This window comes from Tribolium castaneum, chromosome 2, assembly GCF_031307605.1.
Source record: "Tribolium castaneum strain GA2 chromosome 2, icTriCast1.1, whole genome shotgun sequence".
In the NCBI taxonomy this organism is placed as follows: Eukaryota; Metazoa; Arthropoda; class Insecta; order Coleoptera; family Tenebrionidae; genus Tribolium; species Tribolium castaneum.
This window is the reverse complement of record NC_087395.1, coordinates 3,548,803-3,569,747: the sequence shown is the minus strand read 5'-3', so window position 1 is coordinate 3,569,747 and position 20,945 is coordinate 3,548,803. Positions and strand designations below refer to the sequence as shown.

The 20,945-nt window shown below is 30.6% G+C and overlaps 1 protein-coding gene across 5 annotated transcripts; it reads right to left on the bottom strand.

Moving 5' to 3' along the window:
• Positions 1 to 136: 136 nt before the first annotated feature.
• On the bottom strand, positions 137 to 19,826 carry l(3)mbt (lethal (3) malignant brain tumor). Of its 5 annotated transcripts, none has more exons than XM_064355173.1 (8): positions 19,687 to 19,826; positions 19,448 to 19,629; positions 13,568 to 14,747; positions 9,378 to 10,058; positions 5,469 to 5,697; positions 5,107 to 5,424; positions 4,841 to 5,060; positions 137 to 694 (listed from the first exon to the last, which is right to left on the bottom strand). In XM_064355173.1, exons 3-8 carry the CDS (start codon positions 14,726 to 14,728, stop codon positions 205 to 207), a joined length of 3,099 nt encoding a protein of 1,032 aa, XP_064211243.1. In that variant the 5' UTR covers positions 14,729 to 14,747; positions 19,448 to 19,629; positions 19,687 to 19,826; the 3' UTR covers positions 137 to 204. The 5 variants fall into 5 exon arrangements, with proteins under 5 accessions (XP_064211243.1, XP_064211247.1, XP_064211245.1 ...); XM_064355177.1 differs by having other exon boundaries at positions 5,107 to 5,418; XM_064355175.1 differs by having other exon boundaries at positions 13,568 to 14,744.
• Between the last annotated feature and the right edge of the window lie 1,119 nt (positions 19,827 to 20,945).

Here is a 20,945-nt window from a genome sequence, read left to right as displayed (position 1 = left end):
TTTCATAACGTGTTACGTACAAAATTTTTTAGTTTCGTCGAAAATTGACAATTTATTCCCGAAAATGAATTAAAAAAAAGACTTTTGGTATCTGAATTAGGAAAAGGATGTTTTAAGTGAGTGCATAAAACCTGACTGTGGGATTAACAACGCATCGCATTTATTAATAAATATTTACAAATAAATTTAAAAACGTATAAAGCGTTACGTGCGCACTTGCCGCACCTTCCGTCTCAACAACACAATAACATTGTACAATTTAATCGCAGGACCAACTTTGACATGTAAAATGTCAATCAAGTCTCGCTGATTGAGCGATAAGAATGCATCACCATCTATTTCAGAATTGCGAAAATGATCACTACTATGCTCCAACCCTGGTAAAGTTGATACAAACTCAGAAACTACATTTACACTCCAACGTAACGGATCGCCAACGTCTTCCACATATTCTTGCAAAAATCTACTGTGTTTATCCCAAGTTTCCTTAACGGCGGGCTCGACATTCGCCTCGTCCATAAGCGACTCGATTTTCCTAATTTTCGAATCCGGTTGTTCCTCCTCTTCTTCTTCTTCGATTGGGCGTTTTATGCGTTTCCGGTACTTACGTTTCGGTTTCTTCACCTCCTCTTCCGGTTCTTTGACATTGTTTTCCAGTTTGAGGTACTTGGGTGGTCGACCTAATCTGGGCTTACTGAAACAATTTTTAGAGTGTAATAAGTACGTACAACTAAACAACAAAACGAGATACAAATTTACTCGATTTTCCACACCCAAAAAATATAGTACGGTGGAAGAAAAATGAGAACGCATCGAGCGTTAGACCATCTGCTTCAAATACTTTAAATTTGGAATAAAATACACATTAATAAAATTCTGAATTAGTCTTTATTTTTCATGTACAGCTAACAGTTTTGACGTTGGTCAAAGTTTGATTCAAGATAAAGTTGGAGTAAGAAATGAAATCTTTTATTGAAATCAAAGAGTTCAGACAATTGACTCCAGGTTTTCATAACTGAAGATTATTTAGGGGTTCTGAATCTGAAGATATCAATCAAAGTTGCAGGAGATGATTGAAATTTACTTTTAATTTTAAACATGTAAAAACTCTTTGTCGGTGACCGGAAATATGCACCCAGGAAATAAGCGCACAAGGAATAAAGCTCACAAGGAATAAAGCGCACAAGGAAAAAAGCACACAATGAATAAAGCGCACAAAAAAATATACGGAAAAGTATACACATTAAAAATGCTATCGCCGAATTAACGGTTCAGTCAAACTAAAACATCTTATTTTAAAATGCTTGATAATAAAAACTCAAGGTTCTAAGCAGCTTTAATTTTTTCTCGTGATTTATTTTCTTTATTTATAACGTATTTGTACCATAATTAATAATAGAGGATACGAATTAGGGTCGTCCTTCACCCATCTGCTTACGGAATGAAACTTATTTTTTATCAAATACAGGTTGATCCAGAAAAACTGAGTCTATACTATACAGGTTGTTTGACATAATTTTACGAGGTCTACGCCTGTAAAACGCATTCAACAATAAATAGTCCAATACGAATTTATAGTAGCTTATAGTATTCTCTAGTTTGCTCACCCCTTCAAAAAATTGTAAAGTTTTTATAATTATAAATGAAACAATGATTGGTTTCCCAACTACTATTTATTGATCTCCAAAAATTAAATAAGTAATTAAATGTGTATTTTTTATGTAGCGTTTTGTGACTTTTGTATCTTTGCTATTTCAGACTTTTTATACATTATAGTATGTACTTTTACCCGGTACACAGGTGCCCTTTATTCCATGTGCGCTTTTTTCGTTGTGCGATTTTTTTCTTGTGCGCTTTTTTCTTTGAGCGCTTTTTTCCTTTGGGCTTTTTTCCGGTGCCCTTATTTCCTGTGCGTATATTTCTTAGATTCCTTTTTGTCTAAGCAGTGAATCATACCCACTCAAAAGTTTTTCTTTTGTCTGAGAAATACGAAACTGATTTTATTTTTTATCTAGAGTTAACAATTTTTAAAATGGTCAAAGTTTGGTTCCTCAAGATGAAAACTTGGTGTGAGAGATTAGTGCTTTTAATTGTTTTTACTGGAGTTTGTAAGTTCAGACAATTAATCGTTCAACTTTTCATAACCAAAATATTTTTTTTTGTCTACGAGAGATTTAAGGTACTATTAACGAAAGTTTGAGGAACAAAATTTTATTCTGTCAAAAGTATGGGTCAGAAGACAAACACTTCTGAAAGTCTTTTTCTGCAAAGTAGAAGTTTTTTCTTATGGAAACCTATCTTTGACATATCAGTCACATTTTGTTCCTCAAAATAAAGATTAGTCGGCGTAAAAGATGATTATTCCATTGTAAACGATAAAATGGTATTTTATCCACTGTTTACTGCATGGTAATATACAATTTTATCGTCTAGAGAAATATTTATAATGGTTATTAGTAATTCAATCTAAATAAGGATGGAATAAAATTTTGTGTGGTACACACCGATAGAATTCACCTCTACGCATCGAAGCTGAACCCGCTCTCGAAGATAAAATAAAATTTTATCGTCTTGTATATTGTCTTGTCTTGTAAAATTTTAGAAAAAAACGGAAAATGATGTGAATCATATTTCTGTAGACGATAAAATTTCGTTTTTTACCATAAAGTAAAATAATCAGATAAAATGCCATTTTACTGTTTGCAATGGAATAAAAAAATCTAAATTGTTAAAAACAGTAAGATGTCACAGATATTTGTGTGGGAAAATGTGTTTTCTACAACATTGTACCTTAAATATTTTTGTACGTTTATATTTATTTTGTATTAAGTTCTTAATTCAAAACTTTCTTTTACATTTTAGTCTACTTTAAGATGTTCTGTTAAATTCTCCATTAACTGTTTAACACCACTTTAATATTTCTATACATCGAAATAAAACATTTAGGGCCGGTTTACAGAACATCATAACCGTTTTTAAATTTTAATTCGTGATTAACATTACGTTTGTCAATGCAAATTGATTATTTTAAAAATTTCGTTAAAATGGAACTAAATCGTTACACTGTGCAAGAAAACATTTTTATTATTGAAGCTTATTTCTGAATTGGAGACTTAATAAATGGGGACTGGTAATATTCGTTGTCTAAATAAATGGGGACCGGTAATATTCGGTGTCTAAATACCTGTCATTAATTCTACTATAAAGCGTATTTCTGATTTTACACGGAAATTCACAGACGACTAGATGAGAATCATTTAAAAACACATTGTAAATGTAAACACAGTCTGATAATTAAATTACAAAGTATAGCTTTTTACACCTGAATGAGTTATTTTTACTGGAACAAATATGGAGTTTAAGCGACAGTCTCTAAAGTACAGTGCGTTCAAGAAGTCTTTAAATCAACTCTTGCTGTGAAATTTTGAACGCATGTTGGTTTCTTACGGTAACACTGGCGTTGGAGAAAATCGCAAGTAGCGCGTTTGACACTTCAACAGAATAAAACAATAATAATCTATCAAAGACAATAAAAATCTGTCAATCTAAATTCCTCAGCAAGAGTTAATCTAAAGATTTTTTGAACGTACCGTACATACTTTATAAATAGTATGTTTTACCTTGGGAAAAGGAATATTCTACTGAAGTTACTGTTTATGAAAAAACAATTTTGTTTATTAGTTTAGAAAAAGAATTGCTAATGAGTATTTAAATTAATCTAAGCGTAAAAAATAAAGCAAAATATGTTAAAAAAAACACATAAAAAAATTGTTGAGTACTGTGTTTTTGCTTGGGACAGCCGAAATGGCAACTTATTCGAATTTTCACTTTCGCTTTGTGTAAATCTACCAAAAGTAACTACAAATAAAAATGATTTTATAAATTGTGGGGGCTAGAAATTAAGATCGATGGCACTTCTGAAGCAATTTTTAGCGCAGAATTTTAAATTTAAAATTGTCTTCTGAATAGAAGTTCATTTCCAGTTTATTTTTTGGTAGAAATACCCATTTAGTTTCTAAGTGTACACTTTTTTAAACAGTTCTCTTTCTTAAATTATTAAGACAAAATGTTCAATCTGTAAAGCATATTAAATACAAAGTAAAATGGCCCAACGATCATCTTTTACATATTTTTTACACAAAATATAAATTTTGATTATTATTTATAATAATAATCTAAAAATAATATTTTTCAAGTAATTTGTAGTTATTATAAGGAATCGTAAAGAAATTCTAAAAAATGAATAGAGAACAAATTGAGTACTTAAAAGCAAACGACGATTTCTGCTGATTTTTTTTAGAAGACTTATTATGTATTGGCCAACGTGCAATAACATATGGTAAGATCGCTTTGGAAATTAGATATTTTTAATCAAAATAAACAGAACAAAAAATTTAAAATTTGAGACTCTTATAAAAAAATACGCGGAAATATAAAATGTATACGTAGTAACAACTTAGGAATTTTTTGGACACTTTGACTATAATCAAGCGTTATCAATTTTTAATTTACATATTATGGGCGAAATTGTATACCAATACTCTAATAGCTTCATTAAATAATGTTTGTTACATGTTCTTTACTAACATTCATTATAACATAATTTTTCATTACAATCTAAGTTTGTGACCAATAAGAATGCAGTATGACTACCACGGGACAACTTATGACGAATGGGAAAGCAAAGTGAGAGTTGTTATAGCTTGCCATGACAATGGACAAAAATTTGACATATTAAAAATAAATTACAAGTTCTTTTTCATTAAATGCCTATGCAACTTGCAACAATTGTACTCATTACGACACTCTGTTCTGCTCGTAACAGTAATAAAGTACTTACATTTTATCTCTCGGCTCTCTAGATACCGGAACCACAGCCTCGACTAACCGATCAGGTGTCAATAACCGATCGGGTAGAACTCGATCAACATCAATATTATCCTCCGCATATGGACAATACTTTTGTTCGGAATGGGTCGCAAATTTGGGTCCTTGAATATGACCCATCCCTCTACAGCCAACAGTGGGACATTCCAAAAAATCATAAACATCATCAGGTGCTAAAAAACAAAATCACATAAAACCAAAACTAAAATAATAACTCACTTAGCGGTGTCTCAATCGGATGACCTGTTTTTTGACACCAGCCAACTGGATGTATATCTTCATGATCATCATCCACCCAATAACTGTACCGATCAGGCCACCCGTCAAAATGTATCCTAATTTGATGATCTCTGACGTCATCAACCGTTGCCACTCTGATAAGCTGCGGTACTCTTTTATCAACGCATTCAAGACGCATCCCACGCTTAAAACCACAAGCTGGGCGTTGTTTGAAGGCGCGCACCGGTGCTGCCACCGCTTTGGTCTCTTTCAGGTACTTGGCCCAGGAGAAAGTCTCCGGATTCGGATAATCTACAACTGTGTGTGTGAAGCGGACCGCAGACTAAACGCAAAATAGTTACCATTGGGTGGTGTTAAGTTATGGCCGTATTGGTCACACCAGCCGACTGGATGTATGTAAGGTGAGGTGGGGTCGGCCCAATAATCGTAAATGTCGTCCCAACTGTCGAAATGGACAAGGATTCGATTGTCCATCATGTCTTTGACAGTTGCAACGCAGACCAATGAAGAGTTCTTCTTGTCCACGGCTTCGAGTTTCATGCCGACGCGGAAGCCGTTCGGGCATATTGTCTGACAAGATTAAATATTTTAAGTTTATTTTGATCAAGCACTTATACAGGGTGTTCCGTCTAAACACCATATCAAAAGTATTGGGAGTTCTAGTAATGATGGCCATCTGAAAATTTGTATACAACCATAATCTCTTAGGTCCTGCTCAATGTAAATATTTTCAAGATGGCGCCACTTTCGGTTATACCAGAAGTCGCTATCAACTTGCTTATTTTAAATAGAAATCTGTATTTTTAATGCGTTTTTGGATTAATAGTTATTTTAAGATAGCTTTCATAAGCTTTGCCTATACCTAAATTTAGCCGTTTACGAAATATCTAGGGTTTTTATTTTATTTACATACAATGTGAAAAACCAACATAATTATCTTGAAAACTATCACAGATAGGTATAAAAGGAATACTAATACAGATAAATAAAAAAAACAATTCTCCTCCATCTAGTAAAATAAAATAAGTTATGGGTACTTGAAAATGTCCAAACTTAACCTTAACATTTTTGGGCTTATTAACTTTTTTCAATTTTGAACACACTAAGGAAGATATATATGGGGTTTCTCTTTTGATTTTCCAAATATGATATTGCAACCTTTAAAACTAAGAAAGTTACCGATTATTTAAGTGACAAGTGTAAATCCAAAAATTTTCAAAAAATCCTATATATATATATATATATATATATATAACCGGAAGTGCCGCCATGTTAAAAATATTTTCGTTGGTAGAACTTAACTTAACGGATAATATATCTTTATTAGAACCTTCAATATTTCTAATGTGAGGTTTAAACGGAACAGCCTGTATTTATGTTGAATCTCTTTTGTCTCGGGAAAATCTAATCTAGCCAGCCGTATAAACTAAGTCAAGGTTACGAAATATACGTTGTCAATAACTCAACTACACACTAATTTTAGACCAAGTATAAAAAACTACTCCGCTGGTTTCCAAAGCTTCGAAAGTAATTATCTAATCTAATCTCTAGAAGTTAGTTTTACCATAATAAAAAGAGGAAATGACTGTATGTATGAACTTATTGCTAATTACTGTATTCGGTTGGAAGAATAGAGCAGAAAAAAAATCATAAGATTACTTAAAAAAGATTAGTTGAAAACGTTCAGCAAATAAAGATAGAAAAAAAATCACAAATTACACAGTCTTGAACAAAATAAAATGGAACATTTTGTGTATAGCATGTTCACTGGGTGATCAGGATTCTAATCATAATTCATCTTGATCTTGGTGGTTTTGATTACTTTTGTTTTTTTTAAGTAGTGCCAAATTTATAACTTCAGATCAAAGTCCTTTGTAATCAGTCCACAACTTTAGAATTAAGAAAGGAGAAAAATCGTTAAAAGAGAAAACCAAAACTGAAAAAAAACCCAAAAGCGTGAATAGATGTTTAAAAAAAGATAAAACAAAAGAAAAAGAAAAAATAAGAATAAGGTTATTAAGAGAAACCTAAAATTAAAATAGGAAAAAGAGAGATTTTATAACGTCAACAAATGTTTTAACAAAAAGAGCCATAAAAGAAAACAAAAAAGAAGTTTTGCAGATGGGAAAGATGCTTTGAATGAAAAAAAAAAATCAAGCGAATTAGGAAAGGAATTACAAACTTCTCGCGGTAGAGTTTCGTCAATCTTTAAATTTGTTGTAAATCTAGAATATTAACAGATTGAACTGTCTGGACTTACTGGTGAGCAGCAGGTTCAGATATGAGTAGAAAAAAGTTTAAAATAGAAAGATTTTTTACAAAAGGGTCATTAGTTGTTTTAACATAAAGAAAAGTAAACAAATCAAGAACAAAAATGTGTTGAAAAAAAAATCAAATAGAAAAGGAAACGCCTAATTTCCAGCCTTTGTACTTATCTAATTTTTTAATTTGTTGTAAATATAAAATATAATAAAAATGAACCCTTCAGTTGTACTGGTCTTAGCGGATTCGGCTGAAAAAAAATATCGAAGTGGAAAAACTCAGAAGTTTTTTTAAAGCGTTAAAGGTATTTAAAAACAATTAAGGAAGAATACAAAAGGCAAAATAAATATAAAAAAGTAATCTTAAGAGAAGAAAAATGTTGAAAAAAATTCTAAATAGTCAAGTATAATATTGAAAAAAAAATATAAAAATGAAAAAATAAGGGAAGTCTAAATTTTAAATTTCTTCTAAATATAGAATATGGAAAAGAATAAACCGTCTACACTGGTGGCGATTAATTGGATTCGAACAAATAAAGGACAAAGAATAATGGAATTTATTGCTTTAAGAAAGATAAAAGTGGAAAAAGTTAAGAATATTTATCCAAGGTAGAAAAAACAACAAAGGTCAAAAGGTGAATTAAGAAAAAAGCTAAATCAAAAGAATAAAAAAAGAAAAATAAGAGAAGAATATGTGTTACAGAGAAAACAAAATTAGAATAGAAAAAAAGTAATTCTGAAATTTTAAAGCGTCAACAGATGTTTTACCAAAAAAAAGACTGAAAAAATAAAAACAAGAGATCTTTGGAAAATAACAAAAAGATGTGTTGAAAAAAATTCAAAAACAAGTGAAATACAAAAAGAAAAAAATTTAAATTGAATCATTATTTAGTCTAATCTTTAAATTTGTTCTAGAGAGGGATTAGCATGTGTTGGTCAAAGAACAGTAGAAATTTCGATAATTGTTTAAAAAAAAAGATAAAAATAAAAAAGTTGAGAATATAAAGTTCAAAAAAAAATTCGAAACTTCAATAAGTGTTAAAAAAGCTAAAACACAATAAAAGGAATTAAAAAAGGGTCATCATATATTTTAACAAAAGAAACTAACAGAAAAGAAAAGAAGGAATAAATAAATAAGTCCATAAACAAAAAGAGAAAGCAGGTATATTGGATTGTATTCGTCCGAATTTTTAAATTTATTCTAACTAAATATTATAAAACTACATGCGTTCATTAAAAACAACTTCCAGCAGTCAAACGCAAGTTTTAAATACTATCAGTATTTAAAAGATTCATAGATACATAAACCATCTGGTGATGAGTGTTTAAAACGTGAAAGTGAAAAAAGTTAAAAAATAAAGGAAAATAAAGAAGGGACATGTATTAAGAAAAAAGAAAAAGGTGTAGTGAAATATTAGAAGTAGAAAATAACAATAAAATATTAAGCAATAAGAAAGCGAAAAGGATTTTGACAGATATTTCGCGAAAAAGAAACTGAAATAATAAATTCTAATCAATAATCATTGATTAGAATTTACGGTTATTTGGTCAAATGGATTAATTAATCAAAGACGTACAAAATATGTAATTATCAAACCTGTTTGCGAATTTTTGTATTTTGAAAAAAATTATAAATAGACTGTTTCTGGTGACGGAGAGAACTTTAAAAAAAGGTAAAAGTTGAAAAAAGAAGAGAAATAAATGAATAGACTAAGAAAAAAGTAAATGGTGTAGTGAAAATAGAAAACAAAAGGAAAGAAAAAGTGAACGAAGAGTTTTGGAGAATAAAAAAAGTGAAAAGCAAGAAAAAAATTGGTTTTTAGTTTAGTAAAGTAAGTATAACTTTTAAATTCTCTTTAAATATTTAAAAACATTACATTTATGTGGGTGAAATTGTCATTGCTCTAATATACTTATTACCAGCATATATCTCGCAATCTTGACTCAACTATATCATTGGCAACTGCTTTATTTTAAATTAAAACTTACATTTCCTGCTCGATTGGCAAAGAGATGTTTGGGAGCTGCCGTCGACTTAGTTTGCTTCAAATACGCCACCCAATTAAAATTTTCACTCGTATATCCAGGTGGCGCTTGCAACCCGCGTCCATGTTTCTCACACCATCCGACCGGAAAGATGTCCATACTATCCGCATTGGCCCAAAAATCATAATTTTCCGGATACCCATCAAAATGCAACCTCACTCGATATCCGCAGATTTCCGCAACGGTCAAAACACAATAATACGACGGATGTTGCGGATCAATTCCTTCCAATTTCATTCCGGGTCGAAACCCGTTCCGGGTGTAGGGAAACGGATCTTTGAAAAGTTTAACTGGAGCCGCTTTGGCCTTGATATGATCGAGGTACTTCGTCCAGGAAAAGCCCTTTTTCGAACAGGTCCATGGATAGGAAAACTTATCTTGGGAGTTTTCATTGGAGGTATCATCATCACTACCGCTCAAAGGATCCGATTCGATTTTTTTCAGTGGGAATCCACCGCCTTTTTTCTTCTTCTTTTTGATTTTTAGGTCGCGATCACGCATTTGTTTGTTGTTTCCGGCATCTTGACAGTCTAAACTGCAGTATTTTGAAGTGATGAATTCGGATGGGAGGCCGTAACAGCCACATTCGACGCAACGGAGCTCCTCCTGGAACTCGTTTTTTACCTAAGAAGAAATTTCGATTTTAAATCAATTGACACCATTTCATTTAAACAATTTTATTACTTTCCTGAGTCTACTACCTCTAGTAAAAAAACGTGATAAACGTATGCATTGATCATAAAATCTCACGGTTTTTTATGCTAAAAATGCAAATAAATTATTTCAACGAGTTATCAGGAAAATAATCAAGTCGCAACGCCACAATTTACCGTTAAATTAAACAATCCAACAGCAAAACTTAAATTAAAACCTCCAAGTGTTTTAAGGTGTCTCTAAACTAAAACACAATTATTGCATTATGTGAAATAAAAATTACACTCAATCTAGAAATTTTTAAGAACAACCTCGTTTTTTGAGTAATTATAACTTAAAACTAATCAGTTTTTTTAGTTTATGGTCATCAAATTAGTTCAGACTGTGACATTTTTTGTTGTTCCTTGTCCTATTTATTACGTCATTACTCTTATTATACCTTCCATTTATTAATTAATACGGTTCATAATTTTTTTTCTCTTCATAGTTAATATTTAATCATTTGTTTATCTTTTTTTGTTACATTCTATTACTGTATTGTCCTATTATTGGAATCCATGTAAATTCTGTTGGATAATAAACCATTATTATTATTATTCTCTTTTTCTTCGTTTCAACATTTTTTCAACAACAATTTCTCTTTAAGTGAACTCCTGTTATTTGCGAATAGATAAACAAATGGAGAATATGGTCCCAACAATCTAATTTTTAATCACTTTTCTTCTAAACAATGATAACAACAAGCTCTAAAACCGCTTCTTTGAATTATTCATTAATTGAGAATAATTATTTTTGTTAAGTTAATGCAGAAGATTGCTCGCAACAATCTCGCTTTTTAAACATTAATCTTACAAGCAATTGAAATAACCTCAAACTTTAAACCTGTTTTTCTTTGGTAATTTCATTACTCGGTTTAGCTATTTTTTCTAGGAAAATTTCTCTTTTCTTTCAATTGAGTTCTGATAACACTTCAGCATTGTTAATTTAATACAGAAAATCGCAAAGTTAGGCTTAACCTTAAGATTCTGCTCAACAAACTCGCGTTTTCAACACTTTTCCTAAAAGCAATTTTAACATCAAACTCTAGATTTTGTTTTTTTTTGTTTTTTCATAACTCGATTTAACCATTTTTTTCTAAGACAATTTGTTATTTGACAATTAGAACTGAGTTCTAATCACTTGAAAACTGTTAAATTAATGCATAAAATCGCAAAATCACGCTCAAACTTTTGGATTTTTCGCAACAAACTTACTTTTTAATAACTTTTCTTGTATGTAATTGTAAAATCATAACTAGGTATTTTTTAGTAAAAATATCTTTTATTTAACTGAGTTTTTGTCCTTTACGAATTGTTAGACAAATGCAGATAAGCGCAAAATTACTCTCAATCTCAGGATTTTTCACAACAAACTCGCTTTTTACTTTTGATGTAAGCAATTACAACTCTAAATCCGCTTCATTGTTTTATTCATTACTGGGTTTATCTATCTTTAAAAAAAAAAATTTTTCTGTCCTTAACAGAGAATTGTTAAATGTAACGTCAAACTCTAAACCTGTTTTTTTTTGGTGTTTCATTACTCGATTTAGATACTTTTTTCTAGTAAAATTTCTCTTTTCCATTGATTGAATTGTGGTCACTTAAATGTTTAATTAATACAGAAAATGGCAAAATTACGCCCTGTTCCGGAATTTTTTTACTTCAGTCTCGTTTTTTAATCATTTTTCTTGTAAACAATTATAACATCAAACACCAAATCTGATTGTTGGGTTATTCGTTATTGGGTTTAGTTATTTCTTCAACAAAAACTGTTAAAAATTAATGCAGAAGATCATAAAATTACATTCTCTCTTAGGATTCTTCGCAACAATCTTGCTTTTCAATCACTTTTCTTGTAAGAATTATAATATCAAACTCCAAATCCGCTTCTTTGGTTTATTGATTACCAGATTTAAGTATTTTTCCAAAAAAAATCTTTATTCCCTTAATGAGAATTGTTAAATTAATACAGAAGATAGCAATTGTAACACCAGACTCTAGATATGTTTTTTTGTTTATTCATTACTCGATCCAGCTATTTCATCTAAGAAAATTTCTCTTTTCCGCTAATTAAATTCAGATCACTTGAGAATTCTTAAATTTTAGTATAGAAAATGCAAAATTACTCCAAATCTCGGATTTTTTACATGGTTTGGTTTTTTAATCACTTTGCTTGTAAGTAATTGTAACATCATGCTCCAAATCTGATTATTTGCTTTTTCCATTACTCGGATTAGCTGTTTCTTCCAAAAAAAAATTTTTTTCCTACAGCAGAGTTGTTATCATTTGAAAAATGTTGAAAACTAATACAAAGATCACAAAAGGATTTTATTTTTCACAAGAGTCTTGCTTTTTAATCATTTGTAAGCAATTATAACATCAAGCCCCAATTCCGCTTCTTTGGTTTAATGATTACCAGATTTAGGTATTTTCTCCAAAGAAAATCTTTCTTCCCTTAACTGAAAATTGTTAAAGTAAAGCAGAAGATCGCAAAATGACCCTTAATCTCGAGATTTTTTGCAACAATCTACCTTTTTCAACACTTTTCTTGCAAACAACAAATTGTAATGTTTATTGTCATAAAATCATAAAAACGACAGGGTCAAAAAAAATTAAAAAAATTAAAAATGAGACATTTGTAAATACTAAATACCTTCTTCTTATTTGAAAATTCCGCTCATTATTTTCCATAACAATCTCACTTTTAAACCACTTCTCCTTTGAACAACTGTAAATCTTTTAGACAGTGTGAATTTAAACCTAATTTCTCATATCGTAGTATCTTTATAATGTCAGTAAGACGAGAAAAAGGAAAAAATTAAAAACTAGAAATGTAATAAGAATAACTGATTTTCACCGTCTTCTCAAGTAACAAACAATAGTTTTCGATTTTTTCCACTGTACTCTTCATTTATCAGTTGTTAAAATTAATGCAGAAGATCGCAAAATTACGCTCAATCTTGGTATTTTTTACAAAACGAGCTCTATATCTTGGTTTCCATTATCACATAAAGATCGTATGCATAACCAAATAAATTCAAAAGTTTTGCATTTTATTTAACAAAAATAATTGAACACATCATGATTTTATTGTTTCAACTGTAAACCAAAAAAATATTTCTCTTGAATTTTTTTCTCAAATCAAGACAAACAATTTAAATGAAAAAAACGATACTTCTCATAAAAATCAAACGTACACTACTACAAACAAACTCTACATTTGTCAAATTTTTAAAACTTGCTAGTTGCTCTATAAAGATACAAATCGATTCTTTTAGACGATCCTGTAATTTATTACGCAAAAATGTATGAATTTATTCATGAGCTCATTGTTTAATTACAAATTTCCCCTAATTAGTAAAGGATATGACTTAGGAATAAATTATATTGTCGCATGTTTGAAGCGCAATAAAATTAAGAAACAAAGAAACGTCAACATACCTTATTAACTTTAGCGAGCCGTTTCTCAATAATCTTGTTATACTCCTCGGTCGTCACATATTCAATCAAATTAAACTCATTCACAATAAACTTTAAATCACTTCCAGGCAAGCTGCCAATCCCTTCATCCCACTTGAGAATCTTCTGCAAATCAAAATCATCGTTCATATTAATATCCGTTTTCTTCTCTTTGATAACTTCAATTTCTAAAAAATCATCCTTGACATGCTTCTTATCAAAATGTTCCGCATCTTCCAACTTCGTCAACGTCACGTCCGAGTCCAAATTAAACTTCTCCTTACTTTCCACAATCTCCATATCGTCGTAATCCTTCCGGTAGGAAAAATTCGATTTCCGCCTCCGTTCGGTTTTCTGCAACTTGACCGGATCTGGATCTACAATTTGGTTGGTGTTAGTAGTGGAATTGCGCGGTTTTTCCCCTTGGTAGTTTTTTTTAAGGATTGAAACTCCGTGTTTGGTAAACTTGGGTATTTCTTTGCGCTTGTCTTCGAAACTGAACGAATTCGAATCTTCCAGTATGGATAATTCGTATTCTTTCTCGCTCTTAACCGGACTGTCTAAATCAATCACTTCGTCACAAACCAAATTATTCTCTTCTTCTTTAACCGAATCCTCCTGGACTTTAACATTATTCGCCGGTAATAAAGGCATAAATGCGATTTTCGGCTGCAATGTATTGGTGGTAACAGTCACCGGTAGGCGATTTTTTATCACTTTGGGCATTGGTGCTATCATGAGTTTTTTGCCCGGTTCCGATTTCGTTTCGGAGAGTTTCGTCAAGGGTTTGATCATCGTCAGGTACGTTCCTGATGATAACGTCACCGTTTGCATGTTGCTTGGTTTGTGAATGACCAATTGTTGGCCCTTTGGGACGTTTTTAACTGGAGTTAGGATAACTCCTTGGTTTGGTGGAGTTTTGTTGACTATGTTGGGTAGTGTAGCGAATTGTAGTTGAGTGTTAACCATGTTGGGTTTGGTGATTGATGAAAATGGAAGTTTTGACTGTGTTTGGATGTAGACCAATGGGACTACTTGTGTTTTCATGGGGTTTGATGAAATTATGGAGTTTTCGGAGGTGGTTGTGTCGAGTTCGGGAAGGGTTTGGACCGCTTCACCGGATTCCGAAGCCCCGGAGGACATTGCTGCGAATTGGAACCTGCTGCACCAACAACATAAACACAAATGTAACAACTGTCTGATTTAGTTCGGGAAAATAATATTTTGATAATAACAATATTTCCTCGAAGTTAACCATTGCATAAATAAAAAAGTTTTTAAATAAACTAAAAGATAGAAACAAACAAAAAATGTACAAAGTGATCAAAAATAGCAAAAAAGCTACCTCGTAAACGCAAAATTTTAAATTGGATTTTTTAGAAAAGTAATAGACAAAATGCTTTGGTATGTTGTTCCTAAATTCAGTCACTACCTCACAGGTCAATTTGTATTTCATTTTTAAGTACTTGCAACCGAGTTTAAACGGGTTAAAAAGTCGATTTAATTTGTTGTTCTATAAAAAAAACTGTAAGTTCAAATTGCTTGAAAAAAATACGGTGATTTTCCGAGGACCTTAGCAACAATATACATAAATTTGAAAAAAATTGTTAGTGTTTTTTCATTAAAAAATGGTACTATGTTTTTTTGATAATTTTTTGTATAGGTTTGTATATGACTTACTTGTAATACTATATTTTTTTCGTGCCATTTGAACTGTAGGTTTTTCCATAAAAACATTAAGATTATTACTCTGTTTACCCCGTTATAACTCAGTTACAAATATTTAAATCGAGATAAGAAATGATCTGTGAGGTAATAAGAGAACCTAGGAACATCATTCAATTGTAAAAAAATGGTTTTGTGTATTATTTTTCTTAAAAAATGAGTTTCAAATTAGTGCATTCGCAAGCCTGCCTGGACGGTGAGCCCAGTACAGTTCAACCTTAAAGAAACGAAAAAATTCAGTACCACCAACTCAAACAGTGATTTTTTATGATCCGATATTTAAAACGGATCTAAATTGGAAATTACAAAACAAATTACCAAATCAAGGCTCTAAAAAATATACATTGTTTCATTCATCTTTCAACGAAAACTTTTGGCAAAAGAATTTCCCAAAAAAAGTTTAAAACAACAACTATTTCGATTTTTTCGTTCATTTTGTGTATTTTTTACAAGACTGACTTAATTTGAAAAAATGTCTTAAAAGATGCAAATGTTGCCTTGAGTTAAAAAACTGGACACGAAACTAGACACTAAAAATCGCTTTCATATATTAATATTTTAATTAATTAATATTTATTACAAGGCATTATACAGGGTGATTCAAGTTTCGAACAACCTCATGTATGGTGATAAAAGACGTTCAGTTAAGCACAAAATTAACGTCAGAGTTTTTTACAAGCAACTTTTTTTTATATATTTTTTAATTTGTTTTCCTTAGCAACGGTATCGATTGTCACTCTTTAGTTTCCTAGAATGTCAAATTGAATTTATAGTCGAATTGTTTTGCACATCATTAGGAATTAATTGTTGATTTTTTTGTTTAATGTTGCAAAAGCTGTCATTTTCGCTAAAATATTATCTGAAGCATCAAAAAGTGAACTTAAAAATTTAACTTTGACCTGCTATATCTCGTGAAAAAAAGGCTCAAACAATTTTTTATCGCAGGAACTTTTAATCCTTTATTAACCGATCGATTGTACGGTTCTTTTGAAGCTTTTTTATCATCCTGTTTATAATTGTATGTAATAATAATAAACACTGGTTACTGTGCGGCTATTATCAAGTTTTTGAGAGATGTCAAAAAATATTTTTACCAGACTCAGCTTGCATATTTAAAAAAATATTCTTTTACTAGTAAGAATTATAAAATCAACATTAAGTCTGCTTTTTCGATTTATATAGTTTTTCGAAAATTAAGTATCAGAAACTTTTCACAACATCAATATAAATAAATACATCAAACCTGTTTACTGTTAAGATATTCTTCAATGAAATAAAAACAATGTTTTCATAAATGTGTATACAGCATTCTGTCAAACTGAGGTGAAGATCTGGTTTATTTAATACCAGTAGGAAAGTTATGTATAAGTTTCTTTTATTCCCACTTAATATTTAATATTTATAAAGACATCTTTTATATTACATTTTAGTTTGCTTTATTAATCACTTATAAAAAATAAATAAAGCGATAAACTGATTTAATTCTGCGAAAAATAAAAAATCTTTGTTTCGATAAATTTTTTCATAACTAATTTTGAATATTTTGAAAAAAAAATTGTATCAAACACTAGAAATAGAAAGAATAAGGATTATTTTGGACTATTTTTGATCAATTAGGCATATTTTGTAACAAAAATCTCATTTACTTTAAAAGATTTTGTTAAATTGTTGCAGAAAAGTGCAAAATTAAACTCATTCCGGACACTTACTGATCGAAATTTGCTATTAAACATTCTTCAAAATTTAAGAAATGAATAATACTTATCGAAACTTTTGTAAATTTTGTAACCACTACTTTCTAGTGAAAAAATAAATTACTAAATCGAAATCAAATTTATTAAATTATAATTTGCTTTAGGTATTAATCACTTTTAAAAAATGAATACAAAGATAAACAAAACAAACTTAATTTCATTCTGCGAAAAGTTAAAAATGTTTGTTTCGATAAACTTTCATAACAAATAAGCCTTATTTTGGGAAATTTTCGATCGATTAGGTATATTTTCTAACAAAAATCTCATTTACGTGTACTTTAAAAGATTTAGTTAAATTGTTCCAAACACTTAAAAGCAGAATATTCCATTTCTAACAAATCTGACAAAGAAAAACTATGTAATTCAATAATAAAAACATCGGACTCATCTAGTTTGTTTCTTCTTTAAATGAAATGTTGAAAAATATTCTTTTGTAAATTTTACTAGTATTTATTTTTTCTGTGGGACGACAAAATTCCCAAATCCAAGTAGAATCCATTGATTTCAAATTTATTAAACTTCTTGAGTTATTCAACTTAAAAAAAAGTAAACAGAAAACAATGTTACAAATTCAACGAAAAAATACAAAAAATCAAACTTCTGAATATTGATTCGATGTTATTTTCTTGCTCTAAAAGCAAATATTTGTGATGTTTTACAGAAATAATGCAAGAAATCACACATGCAGACTTATTTTGTTCATTTCAGACCATTTTAAAGTTTTCTTAATTCAACACAAGAAATCGAAAAATTAAACTGTGAAATATACTTTTAATGAAAATCTCGTTTTCTTTAAAGAATTTTGTTAACAAGACAACAAATAGCTAGCTCAGTACTCTGGTTTGTTTTAAATCATTTTGAACAATTTTTGATTTGATACAAAAATCGAACTGATCTTGTTTATATTCTTTCTTCAATATTTACGAATTGAAACTCAAAACTTTTGTAAATTTTATAACTCCTCTGCTCATGGCAAAAAGCAAATTCTAAGGTTAGTCGACTTTATTAAATTATTTTCTTGAACAAATGTGGTGTAATAAGTGATTTTCTTTTTTTCTTTCCTCCACTTTGTCTTTTTTTAATAATGAGCCTTATTTTCACAATTAATTACTGCAAAGGCAAGTCAACTTGTATTTTTCTCACCAAAAATCGTCTTTACTCAAAAAAATACTCGAATCATTGAAAGAAATGACCAAATCAGGCTCTAATTAATTGACTGATAATGATCACAATCACAAAATCTCGCTCGTAGATAATTTATTTTTGAAGAACTGTTGGCATTTATTTTTTATTTTCTTTGACAATTGATAAAATTAGGAGACAACTCCCAATTATGGAAAATTGAGAACTACCACCTATTCGATTTCTTACTCAGATCACATCATACAAAAAAAATCTAAACAATATTTCAATACAGATAATGGAGAAAACCCGAAAGGGAGACAGTTTTTTTGCAATAAAAACGAAAAAAAGCCTAAAAGAAAAACAACACAATAATTACGAAAGTGTAAACATTCTCTTATTCAATGACCGAATAAAGCGACTTCAGGAAAAAAGTGAGGTTAATTCTCGCTCGCAGACACCAAATTAAATCGCAAATGTTCCCCAAACCAACTTATCACCCCAATGAAATTAAATTAAATCTGAACCATCCCAGGTGTGTAATCACTTTTTCCCCGAAACTTTCACAGGTCCGGTCCTGTCTCTAACCTTGTTTCGGCCACTAAAGCAAAAATCTACACAAAAATCCCAATCTCACCTGTTATATAACCACAATTAGTCAAACCAATAAATAAATAAATGGTTTTCAACCATCCACGAACGGTTACAATTTTTTTTCATTGACAAATCACCAACACAAACTTTTCCAATTTTGCGCGTGTTGAGGGCTTCCGAAGCCCCCGAAACGCCTCCAAACGCTCGGAAAATGCCCCAATTGCACCCCAAAGCCGTGTTTGGAATTTTTCACGTGCGAATTATTTACGAAAACTTTTATTTTGTGCCGTTCACTCCGAAAACAAGATTAGTGGCGCGCATGCGCGGACAGATGCGGAGGGTTGGGGGGAGATTTTAAACGCGTTTCCCGCCCCCAAATTAATTCTTTCCACACGCAAAAATCGGAAATTTTCCAGAAAATGCAATCGCAACAGGTTAAATATAACGCGGTTTGTTTTACCGCCGAAAAATTCGGACCCAAACTGACGTTTTCGGGCGCTTTTGCCCGATTTTTCTTTCAAGGGAAAGGGACGAGAAATGGCCTTCGCGGCCCCAAAACTGGGTTTGTTCATGGTTTGTTGGTAGTTTTCTAGAGGAAAACCCACCCAACGGTTACAGACACGTTTATTTTAGTATTTCATAAACGTGACCTTTCAGTTTACTTTACCTGAATTTCCAAGGGTGTAAATGGTGAACTACTTGAACGGTGGTGATAAAAGTGCAAAAAGCAACACTTTATCGAAGAAATTTCCTCGTGTGGTGTGGCGAAAAGTTCAGCTTTACATTTTACAGGAGTGATAATAATGTGCTGAGTTAATTCGGGTCCACGTCACACGAAATCACGCAGATCTGGGGAAAAGTGACTCGTTTTGGTATTTTTTTACAAAATATTTAGTACAGACTTACCTATGAATAAATTTATTAATTTCTAAAGTATTTGTTAAATAAAAATTGTTGGATAGCTTTTATTACAACGATTGCGCATGCGCGTCGTCGAATGAAATCACTATGCGGCGTTGCCACATCGAATATTTTTAACTGTCCATTTCTTGCATAATCTATTTTTAATAAATAAACTGATCAGTTTACAATTATTTCGAAAGCCCAATTGGAGAACTGCCTGATTTTTAGCTTATGAGGAAAATTTAAAACAACCATAGGCGTAGCAAAGGGTTTTGACAAAGGGGGCAGCTATTCTACCGGGTGTCCTCGGCTAAAATTGTTTTGAGAAATGTCATAGTTGTCATGTTATAATGACATACGTCAATTTCTTTGAGACACTATTTAAATCGTGCGTTTTATTTTACGAGTGCATTATCAAACCACTATTGAAAATGAGTGGCTTATCAATTACCATCTACAAGGTGAAATAAATGAACCGATTTACACGAAAACGAGTTGAATACAACATTTGATTGTTCCAATTAGACTTATTAAGGCTTAAAATTGCTTTAAATCTGTTAAAAATAATGAATTTTTTTGAGTGAAATAAAGCAAAAATTGAAAGTTTCTGTATTAGAAAAGCATTATGTGTTAAATCTCAATTTCACATTGAAAAATGCAAATGAGTTGTTGCAAAATTCTACCATGAACTGAAATGTTTATTACACAGGAGAAAAAAATCAAGAAACGGAAATTTTACAGTGTCGAAGAATACAAAATAGTTTTGAGTAATGTCTAGAAAATATTTGTAAGAAAGCATTTGAAGATGGATTTATAACATAATTTAAAAAACACGGCTTTACCACAGAATCTGAACAAAAGAAAAGAAAGAGAATGTAATAAAAATATAAAAAAGTGTTTATAAAATTATTTTGAGCAGAAAAGAGTACACATACAATGCTAAAAAGTAATCAAGACAAATTTTGAACATATGAAATTTATGGATAAAAGAAGCACATTTTTTCTAAGAGAGAATTTGGGGAAAGTTTATGTATTTATTTTATTTGCGTGGTTTTTTGTTATTTATTTTATTTTTAGTTTTTTTAATATTAACTCTTATTATAATTTAAACGTATGATAGTGGCACAGTTGGCAAATCGTTTGCTAATTTGTTAAAAAATCAGTCTTGCCACCTTAATTTTACAATCATAAAATAATGTGATATAGTTTAATCAAAAAAAACATTATGTGCATAGTTTTATTAATGTTAATACTGTTATGTT